At 54.3% G+C, this 11,376-nt stretch overlaps 1 protein-coding gene across 2 annotated transcripts in view; it reads left to right on the plus strand.

Moving 5' to 3' along the window:
* The window catches only part of ldah (lipid droplet associated hydrolase), a 52,184-nt gene extending 41,160 nt beyond the window's left edge, over positions 1-11,024 (plus strand). For both annotated transcript variants that reach the window (XM_023834738.2, XM_023834739.2), the window contains exons 6-7: positions 7,931-8,013; positions 9,769-11,024. In XM_023834738.2, the coding sequence (XP_023690506.1) occupies positions 7,931-8,013; positions 9,769-9,960 (275 nt within the window). In that variant the 3' untranslated portion in view covers positions 9,961-11,024. The remainder of the gene's footprint in view (positions 1-7,930; positions 8,014-9,768) is intronic.
* Positions 11,025-11,376: the final 352 nt, after the last annotated feature.

Genomic DNA, 11,376 nt, shown 5'->3' on the forward strand with positions numbered 1-11,376 from the left:
TACTAATGATGGTTTATTTTATTGGCTTTCGGTAAGAAATTAAAAAAAAACATTTATTTTAATGTCTGTTACAACTTAAGGGGGATTTGCGTTTATTTCACCCTAACTTATCTTCAGTGGCCTTTTTCAGTGTTTTTTTTGTTTTGTTTTACTTTTTACTTTTAGCATTTGTCTTTAATAACACAAAAGGATACTTTGATCACATTTCCACGCTGTGTATGTAATTAATGGTAAGTTGACAGGTATAATTAACAAAACATGTTCTGATTAGGTTAAGCTTCCTGGCCATATTTCAAAGTTTATTTTTCCAGGTTTGGTCCTTAATGAAATAAAGTTGATGGGTGTGTAATCGCAGCCCGCTGACAGCTCCCCCGCCCCCCCTCAGCTCACCGGGGCTTTTCTAGGGGGTTAACTAGACGCAGAGCGGCCCTCGCCCCCCCCAGCTCCTGCTGCTTGAGCACCCGTGTGCATTTTAGTCACGTGAGGGGAATTTAATGCGAGCAGAGATTACAGACGGCAGGAAACATACCCCTTATATCGTGCTTGATATATATATTTTTTGCTTGTTTGGGGGGTGAGCCAGACCCAGATGCCAAGGGCCCTTCGTAGTGCACCGTCCCGTTTGGGGGTCTCCCAAACACCTGTTTCTCCTTGGGCGGTCGGAAAGCCCAGCCAAGCGCTGGGGCCTTCCGGAGAAGCGGCCACAGTCTCGGAAATTTCTGAGGGAGGGAGGGATACACCCCAGTTGTTTAAAAGCCGCAAATCAAAACCATGTTTCACACACTAATTGTTTCTGTAATAGTTTTTTTTGTTGTTGTTGTTGTTGGCAAGTGATAGGAAGATGGGGCTTCTGAGGCCTCTCCCCATGGCCAGTAGGGGGCGTCTTTTCTCGCGGTACTGTCTGGGTGGATGGAGAACCAGTTTGCAGAATTGCCCTTTTCTGCTCCTTTCCCCTGCCCCTTTCCCCTTGCTTCTCTCCCTTTCCTCCCCTCTTCCCTTTTCTCCTCTCCTCCCCCTGCTCCTTTCCCCCTTTCCCGCTCTTGTTTCTCCTCTCATTTTCCATCGTTTCTCTTCTGCTTCTCGGTCCTATCCCTCTGCTTCTCTTTCCCTCTCCTGATCATCTCTTACAAACTCCTGTACCTGTTTCATTCCTTCAGTTTCACGTGGACCCTGTTTGCAGGATTTTCAATGCATTTAATTTATTAGAAAAATAAAATGAGACGTCAGCAGACCAAGACATATGTCCCACGAAGCTGCATGAGGCTACACTGCTCATGGCCAGCTGGGGTACCAACCGCTTGTATGCACCCCCCTCCCCGCAGCAGAAGCCCCCGACAGGGGACTCCTCCCCTGGTAACTCCCGGGTCAGTGGGCGCTCGATCCCGTGGGATGTCCAGGGAATCTCCCAGGAATCCCATGTGCCCTGGCTGCTCACATCCTCCTTCCGCTGGCTCACCGTGGACTTTGCAGACTGATGACCAGGCCGCACTGCATGCCTGTAGACCGGCACCAGGCCGCACTGCACGCCTGTAGACCGGCACCAGGCCGCACTGCACGCCTGCAGACCGGCACCAGGCCGCACTGCACGCCTGTCAGGCCGCACTGCACACTCAGCGGGGGGTTGTTCACCGATATTGGCTGGTGTGGGATCCATCTTCAGACCGGTTGCTATGAAAGGTGAAGGGGGATGACATTAGCATCCCCTCGACCTACAGGAGGCCATTAAAGCTCACAGCCGGCTCCCCGCAGACCCACAGCCGCAGTCTGGGGAGGTGTCCCTGCCACCTGATTCTGCTTGACCCGACTTGGGCACCTGTGTATGGAAAAAATGAACTTATCCTTGGCTTGTGCCAGTGGATCTTCATGTAGTGTGGATTTTCACATGGGCTGCTCTCGCCATGGCGTGGGGAATGGCCATCAAGGAGCTCAGCATTCCAAGTGCCACCTTGACAGGGAGTCGGCCGTTGAACCCTTGAGAGAGGAATGTAGCCGACTGAATGTCAGTGAAACATCAGGCTGCATTAAATACAGCATGCCGCTCAGAGAGGGGTATGTCTGCCGGAGGGCTTGAACAAAAGCCACAAGCTTTGAATCACGAGCGAAGCATGATCTGTCTTTCCTGGCAAAGCTTTGCCCTAAGCGGACGGCAAAGCCCATCGCGCCCCCCCCCCCCCACAACCGCTGAGATTTATGTCCGAGAAAAGATAAAAGAGATAAAGAGAAACAGACCGCAGCCCCTCCCCGGATGAGAGGTAGCTGTCCGGAGTCGGGCTGTGCTTTTCTGACCCCATGGTGAAAGAAAGTGGGGGTAATGTATCTGCTACGTACCTGCAACATACCTGCAACATACCTGCAACATACTTGCAATATACCTGCAACATACTTGCAATATACCTGCAATATAGGTAAAGAAGCAGCGTGAGACAAGGTAGCCCTAGAGTTCCCCGTGCCAGCAGATGTAGGGGGGTGTAGGGCGAGTTGTCAGCGCTCCTGGCTGGCTCACACCCCCCCACCCCCACTGGGGAGTGTGTGATGACCTGCTAACGGTGTGGAATGCCGATTCCTGCCAAGGGCTCGCGGCTCGCAGAGCTAAGTCAGACACTTAGAGGGGACTTCTCCTAGATCACAGCTTAGATTGGAGAGCTCCCTCTCTCCCCGCTACCCCCCTCACTCCCACCCCCCCCCGTCTCCCTTTATCCACGATCCCACTCACATGAAATCTAAACAAGCCCGTCGGAGGGGTTTAAACTTTGTTAAAATGATCTGCATTCAACGACTCGTTGCTTCCACTCTCTCACGCCCAGTGGCATCTTGGGAACCAGACTCCCACCTGCTGGGTGTGTGTGTGTGTGTGTGTGTGTGTGTGTGTCTGTGTGTGTCTGTGTGCCTGTGTGTGTGTGTGTGCCTGTGTGTGTCTGTCTGTGTGTGTGTGTGTGTCTGTCTGTGTGTGTGTGTGTGTGTGTGTGTGTGTGTGTCTGTCTGTGTGTGTGTGTGCTTCTACTTCTGCTGCTGACCCCACGTGTCTTTGTGTGTGCATACCTGTGAACTCTTGCCTTGTGCACGTGTCTCCGTGTACATGCTTGTGTACCTGTCCCATCTGCGTGTGTCTCTACATGTGTCCTGTCTCTGCCCGTGTGCATCTGTGTGTTCGTGTGTGTGCTTGTGTACCCTTCCCATGTGCATGTGTGTCTGCGTATGTCTGCGCCTGTGTACCCTTCCTCTTTGTCTGCCCGTGTGTGTGTGTGTGTGTGTGTGTGTTGACTGCATGCATGGCCACACTCTGTAAATATGTGCTCAGTGTGGGTTAATGATCAAGCCCCCCTGGCCTTCGTTTGGGGGGGGATTCGTGCTTGTGGTTCGTGGGAAAGTGGGCCTTGGTCACTCTGCCTGACTTGTTCACACCTTGCTGTGTTGCTCTGTAGAGAGTGGGGGTGGGTCTCATCACCAGACTGGGACATCGTACAGCTTTGTCCTCTATACTGGGGTGTCTGTGTGTCTGTCTCTGTCTGTGTGTGTATCTGTCTCTGTCTGTGTGTGTATCTGTCTCTGTCTGTGTGTGTATCTGTCTGTCTGTGTGTCTGTGTCTGTCTGTGTGTGTATCTGTCTCTGTCTGTGTGTGTGTCTGTCTCTGTCTGTGTGTGTATCTGTCTCTGTCTGTGTGTGTATCTGTCTCTGTCTGTGTGTGTATCTGTGTGTCTCTGTCTGTGTGTCTGTCTCTGTCTGTGTGTGTATCTGTCTCTGTCTGTTTCTGTGCATCTGTGTGTCTCTGTCTGTGTATGTGTGCTTATGTGTTTGTGTACCTGTGTGTGTTTCTAAGTTGGAGTGTGTGTGTCTGTGTGTATGTATCTGTGTGTGTGCGTTTGTAAGTCTCTCTGTGTGTCTATGTGTTTGTCCGTCCGTCTGTCTGTCTGTCTGTATCTCTCTCCGTCTGCCTGTCTGTCTACGTCTCTTTTCATTGACTGTGACAGTAACAGGAACATAAAGAGCAGGGCGGTCCTCAAACCTCCATGTCTACCTTCTGTATGCATCACTTTCACCTCACATTAGTCCCCCTGAGTTACTGCAGTTCCCAGCAGCGCGCCCCCCCCCTCCCACATTACCCCCTGTGGACTTGCAGCACATGCAGATCGGGGGTGTCGCTCAGTGGCCGTGGTCCCTGGCAGTGCCTTGGTCATGACCCCGCCGCTGTCACTGCCACCCGTTGGGGGTGTGAATGCAGGTTCGGGGGACCCCTCCCTCAGCTGTCCCTTAGACACTGGGGTCAGCAGCAGGAAAACTCGGCACTGGACTTTTGTCGTTCTTCATTTAATTATGAATTAGGAGTCTGGTGACGTCCAAATCAAACAGGAGCATGGCTTTGACGTGCGGGGGTAGGGGGGGGGGTCTGTCTGAAAAACAATTCCGGTGAATACCGGGAAAATGGCGTGTCGAGAGCCTGGGACGTCACTCACAGCTCTGGCTGCTTGACCATTAAGCTGAAACTGCAGTCAGAGCCAATTAAGAAATGCTTCTCTATCAGCACCGCAGTCCTGGGCGCTCAGGGCACTGCTGCTCCTCCGTAGCGTGATTCTCATCTCCCCTGAAAAGGCTGCTGTCCTGCCTTCTTCAGATTGAAATCAGCCTTTTGTTATGCTGCTGAGCATCTTCTGATGAACATCAGTGTGGAGTTCCTCAGCAAACTTGAAAGCTCAACTATAAAGTGAGGTGTCAGTGTCTTTAACCAACACGCCCCCTGCTGGCAGGCTCATTCATTTGTGATGCGGTGCGGTTCCCCCGTCTGGTAGCTCATGGTCTATGTACTAGACACGTGTGTTTATGGGTGGTTGCTCTCCTCTCTGATGCTGATGCAGTCTGACCATCTGTCACTGGGGGGCTGTGGTAACCGCAACATCTCCTCTCTGCCCCCCCCAGCCAAGTACGAAACTCAACCCACAAGAATCAGTGACATCACCTGGCTGGACACACAAGACAGCAAATGTGGTTTTCCAGCTGCCCAGGGTGTGTGTGTGTGTCTGTGCATGTGTGTGTGTGTGTGTGTGTGTGTGTGCATGTGTGTGTGTGTGTGTGTGTGTGTGTGTGTGTGTGTGTGTGTGTGTACTGACGTATGCTCATATGTAAGACTGTCCCCAAGTGTGCTGTACTATAAAAGAACTTCATTGTTTGCTCTCAAACCCCTCTGATCTGTTCAGCTTGCAATCAACACTCCCCTGAAAAGCCTGCAGTTTAATCCCGCCGAATCCCCTGCCCTATCACCCCCCCACCCCCTACACACCCCCTCTGAACCCTGTCAGTGATGGATGTGAAAACATGGAGCACAATGGATCGGTAACTCGATCTGTGAAAACCCAGGTGCGGCAATAAAGTTTGACCAAAAAGCTGGTAGTGTTGTTGGGTGGGTGTGTGTGTGTGTGGGGGAGGGGGGGTTTACCCAGTGGAGGAGGGAGCGGGTTCCACCTCACACGGGGTTAAAGGCCACCAGAGGCAACGGGATGTTCTTATGGTATAATTTATGCCTTTGGGAAAAAAGTGCTATAGGCAGTGAGATTTACGGAGGGAGATAAAACCACGTGTGGAATGCGGGAGCAGCTCGTAACGGCGCAGGGCGGAACAGCGGCCAGGCCTGAGCCACTGGTAGGCCGCCGCCTGCAGGGCCTACCAAAAGCTTTCCCTGTGTTTTAACGTGCTTTTACACATCTTTACTCATTTTGCTGCTCGGCAGAGGTTAAAATGGCCTCCGGTGCCGTCAGCCTGTTAGCGTGTGTGTTCTGGCGCGCGTGTCTGCGTCCAATCAGGACCCACGGATTTCTAGAGAGGAAAGAAATCAATTGAAATTGGAACTCAGTGAAACGGAAAGGAAGTCGAAGCTCCAGGCAAAAATGCTTTGCGGTTTGTTGCTCGGAGGGGAGCGGCGATCTTTTAACACCACCGGCCGTCCCCCGCCGTTTTTTCCAGCCCCCCCCCCCATCACTCTGCCGCTCTTTCCCTTTTGTACCGGAGCAAACTGCTGATTGAGACGAAACTGCTATCGATTCCCAAGGTTTCGCTTACGGCTGTCGGGCTCCAGGCCTTTTCATCCTGTCCTTTCCCAGGCTGCAGCGGCATTTCTTTTTGAACGTCCGCATTTCACTCGTCGGGGATGTAATTCGAATGACTATCTCGCTGCCTAGCAGATAAAGGCAGCACTCAAGGGGTTTTTTCCCAAATAAGGCAGCCGTCCATTTTTCGCAGCCTCGGTGAGGCACATCCGACTCCGGCACCGTGCTGTTCAGCTTTGACGGTGCCTGCGCCTCCTCCCTGCGCCTCCTCCCTGCGCCTCCTCCCTGCACCTTCCCTCCCTCCCTGTTCTAGACCCTTTCCCGCCGTAAATCAGGACCCAGGTGTCCGGTGGGAGCACCCTCTCACAGAGCCCGGCCCGGGTCCTGACCAGAACCGGGGAACGGCCGGGCCCAGCGCTCAGAAGGAGGAAATGACTTCAAAGACCGAGGGAAGGGGGGAGAGAACGTGATGTATGAAAGAATCAACGGCACAGCCTTCCGCAGATCCCTCTATTTTTAAACACTGTTTTTTTTTTGCTTTTTTCTTTTTCCGCTTGCGGTCGGGGGATAAAAAGGCCCCTTTTTTCCCAGCTCTGGGGTACAAAGCGCCTCACAGCTCCGCACGGCCATGTGAGCTACGCAGATTGTGATTAATTTGTGGGCCGGTGTCAGATGGGAGTCTGCGGATGCAGTCGTCGTGGCGGCCCCGGCGAGGTGGAAATACGAGGAGCCCCTGAAAGCGGCCCGGCGTGACTGATGGGGGGGGGTCCGAGACCTCAAGGCTGAAAGCCCCCCCGGCAGGCCTCCATAGGCCCGAGCGGTGATGAGCCCGACTGAACGCTTCCTAAAGGTCATGGTGTTAAGCCACTTCTGTGAGCCCATGAATCTTGTCCCAGTTACGTTTTTACCTGCAATTAAAAGCTGGTCAGGGTGACTCTGTCGTACAGTGTGTCCCTGAACTGTCTTTGATAAACGCTGTGCCTCACACATGTCACGGGTGGCTGTCTCAGTGCTGATAGGTGATAGGTTACTCATTTCCCCGTCAGCGTCTCCCCCGCCGCACCTATCCTGGCAGGCTGGCCCCCCCAACACCCCCCCCCCCCCATCTGTTTTGTGCCTTTTATCCAGCTGTTTCACATTGGAGGGGGGGGTGTTTTGAGCAGAATTACCTCGTTGAAACGGGGAGGGGGGGCTGCCGCATCCCGGCTACCCTTTTCTCAGCACGGTAAAACATGGTAACTCTCAGCAGGAGCCAGGTCTGGTCCATCTTCTCCTACGCGGCCTGAGCTGCTCGGGGGTCCGTTAAACCGGGCCCCCGGGGCCTGGGGGCCTGAGCCTGGGAGGCGGGGTGTGGCCCTGAGAGACAGACTCTCACCATGTCCCTGACGGCGCGGAGGAAGCTGGTGATTTGTTCAAGTGGGCGATTAGTGTATCTGTTACGTTACACCCTTAGCCCCGGGTTCGTCAGGCGGGACGGGAGCACCAGTGTCCCCCTGCACGTCCCCCTCCGTGTCCCCCTGCACGTCCCCCTCCGTGTCCCCCTGCACGTCCCCCTGCACGTCCCCCTCCGTGTCCCACTGCACGTCCCCCTCCGTGTCCCCCTGCACGTCCCCCTCCGTGTCCCCCTGCACGTCCCCCTGCACGTCCCCCTCCGTGTCCCACTGCACATCCCCCTGCACGTCCCCCTCCGTGTCCCCCTGCACGTCCCCCTCCGTGACTCGGGATCCCTTCCTGAATCATTAACCCAGCACATCCGACTAGATCTCGCCGCCATTTTTTGTGTTCTGTCTCTTAACCGGCTTGACAGTTTAATTCATTCCAGTTTTGATTTACTCTCAGTTACTTGGTTATTTGCTCCTTTCAAACGTGATTTTTTTTTTTTTACTTTCTTTCAGCCAACGCCATGTACATGGGGAGCCAGGAAATGCGGCAAGTTCTAGAAAGAGACAACCAGACCATCAGCCAAAACCTGGACAAGGTAACACCCTTACAGGGATCTGTCCCTGTCACATCGTCAGTCACACAAACTGAAGCAAAACTCTAAAATCAGTGTCACCAGAGAGACGCAATCTGGGTCAATCAGAGTGGTTTGACTCGGGCAAGTTGGTTGTTTGTGTTTAACATGGGGTGAGAGGAGGTGGGACTGGGGGTGGGGTGTGGGCGGGGTCAGGACCGGAGGGGCGGGGCAGTGGTGTTCTTCAGGTGCCGTCCTCGCTTCTCCCGGACTGAGTCTCTGGACTCAGCTAAATGGGGTTAATGTTTGTGCCAGAACTCAGCCATCCGTTAAACGGGTCCGCAGATCTGCCCGGTTGTCGGAGGAACCCCGCGGGCGCCGTGCTGGGAACACAGCCGGTTGCTCATTAACGGCGGGTCCCCTGGTTCGTCCGAGGCCAGAAGGGGGTGTCAGCCAGCCTGTTTGCCCCCTGTGGCCCCTGAGTCGGCCCCTGTGGACCCCTGGTGCCCTTGACGGCCCCTCCGGACCCCAGCACTGTGCAGGGATGCAACACTCGACGTTCTGTGATGTATAGGATGTATAGTTCTTGGCGTGTAGCAAAACTGAAGGTAACGACTTAAAATCAGATTATCCTTGAGTAGAAATCCCTCCCACATCCTTGTCTCATACACACTCGCACCTCCGCTTGTTAGCCTCTGGGGTCCGGTCCGGCCCGGCTGACATTCTCCAGAATCCGCAGCCCCTTGGGTGTGCGGCCCCCGGGTCGTGCGTTTTATCTCTCATCGCTTAAAAAGGTGACATCATTGCCCTTTTAAAAAAAAAATCCTGCTTATCCTCAACTAACCCAAATGTGTCCGTCATAAATACCCTCCCATCCAGAGTACGGCTGGCGTTAAGGTACCACGGTCTCCTGCTGGAATTTCGGTGATGCAACGCAGTGCATTTGTGTGTTTATGTGCCGCGTCCTGGGCGGTCTGGTGACCCCCCCCCCCTCCCGCCCTTCCCAGACCATTCCTACGCATTCCTGCTTGTCTCGGCCGGCCCCTGGATCGGGGGTCTGCACACTGTGCCATACTCCTTCCCAACCCTGCCTTGGAACGGGAGGTGGGGCGTGATGCTGGTGTGTTTGCAGGCCTGGGTGAGCTGCGATCCGGGGACCGTGATGCCGTCCTGGGCATCCCTCTGCGGTGACTGGCTCTGTGTGTCTCTCCTTCTGGAGCTTCAGCACCAGGGGCTGGTGGGTCACTAAGGGAAACGCCACATCTGGAGCATTTGGTATGGCAACAAGTGCACCATCTGCACCGGCAACAAGTGAACTGCCCGCCCCGTGCCAGAATCAGGCCTGTCATGTCTCCCTGCCATGTCTCTTCCTGGCCGCGGCTCGTGTTCTGGGTCGGGATCCACCTCACGCCCTGCCATGTCTCTTCCTGGCCGCGGCTCGTGTTCTGGGTCGGGATCCACCTCACGCCCTGCCATGTCTCTTCCTGGCCGCGGCTCGTGTTCTGGGTCGGGATCCACCTCACGCCCTGCCATGTCTCTTCCTGGCCGCGGCTCGTGTTCTGGGTCGGGATCCACATCACGCCCTGCCATGACTCTTCCTGCCTGTGACTCGTGTTCTGGGTTGGGATCCACATCACGCCCTGCCATGTCTCTTCCTGCCCGCGGCTCGTGTTATGGGTCGGGATCCAAATCACGCCCTGCCATGTCTCTTTCTGCCCGTGGCTCGTGTTCTGGGTCGGGATCCACCTCACGCCCTGCCATGTCTTTTCCTGTCCACAGCTTGTGTTTTACTATGGAGCCAGTGACCACTGGTGCCCGGTGGAGTACTACCATGACATCAAGAGGGAATTCCCCGCTGGAAACATCCAGCTGTGTGAGAGGGGCTTCCGCCATGCCTTCGTGCTGGACTCGGGCTGCGACGTGGCCATCATGGCGGCAGACTGGATCCGCGGTGACCTGCAGCACCTGTGACACCCAGCTCCACTGGAGCTGAAGCAGAGACTCGAACCCCTGTCCCAGTGAGGCAACAGTGACCACGACAGTGCTAACTACTGTCCCCCCCCCCATTTTAGCCCCAACCCTAATCACCAGACCTTTGAAAAAGCTCTGATCTGAACTTTAATTTAAACTTTAATTTCCAGGTGTTTGTTTGGAGACTTACTCACCCAGACCAGCTGGGATAAAGAGATTGTATTAATCGTGGAGTTTCGGGCTGCTCCTGTCTGACGACGAAGGCTAACAGCCCCAGACTGCCCCCACCAAAACGCAGAGTGAAATTCACACGACAGCCCTGTGGCCCCCTGTGTGTGTCTGAGTGTGGCTAGAGGATCCTGGAAGATGTCTCACATCTTTCACGTTGAGAGTGTCTGCGGAGTGCCACGCTTAACCCTGCGCCGATTCGATTTACGCACATTCCTCGCTGAAATACGTTATCTGTCGAACGTCCAGAGCAGACATGTCAGAGGTTTGTTTGGATTAGAGGGCCGTTATCGCCGAGCCGGTGTGATCGCGCCGAAGACGGGGTGCTCTCCTCGCCCCGGCTGCCGTTCGCCAAGCGTTCCGCTGGGCGTATTTGCGTCTCCGCTCGCAATATGAACATCTGGGGGCCGTGCAGCTTCTCATTCCAATCACGCTGGCCGCCTCTCCCTGCCTGTGACGTTTGGCAGAGGGCTGCATGGGGAACAGTTAGCTGGAGATGTGGACGTTGGCATCAATCCGCGGGGATGGGTGGCTTAGGAATGGACCCTCCAAGTCACTCCAAGTCACCCTGATGGACAGGAAGCCGCAGGCGGTTTGATGGATAATAATAATAATAATAATCATTCCTTTATTGTCCCCGTGGGGAAATTCTTTTTACGCCTCCCTCAACTCGCTCTTTGTAGAGTAAGCTGTCTGCGAATGGCGGCCACCTGTTAGGATCGGAATGTAACCAGCAATCAGAGGCTTCATCGTGGAGGCAGATCATGTAAAAGGGAAATCTGTCACTTTCTTTGTCATTGTATACTAATCTATTAAAAAAAGTCTTTCTTCCTGAATTGTTTTTATTAACTGTTGCTAGGCTTATATTGCATAATTATGGCTTCACCTCTGACCTTTGACCCCTGTGCTCCTGTGGAGCTGATCCACCTGGCCTGTACGCTGTGTGTGGGTGTGCTCTGCCTGACCCCGAAGGTGACAGGGAGCTGGGTGGAGATCAGGAGGTGCCAGCGAACACACTCTGCAGACCGAGGATGGAGGCTGTTTTCAGGGGAATGTGCCTCAATTGGGTGAGCAAACACTCTGTCCCCCATGTCATTCTGTGGTCACAGGATGGGGACATCAGAGCGACTCTGTCTCTACCCTGTGTTAGCCTGTGGTCACAGGATGGGGACATCAGAGCGATGCTGT

Source organism: Paramormyrops kingsleyae, chromosome 14 (assembly GCF_048594095.1).
Source record: "Paramormyrops kingsleyae isolate MSU_618 chromosome 14, PKINGS_0.4, whole genome shotgun sequence".
Classification (NCBI taxonomy): Eukaryota; Metazoa; Chordata; class Actinopteri; order Osteoglossiformes; family Mormyridae; genus Paramormyrops; species Paramormyrops kingsleyae.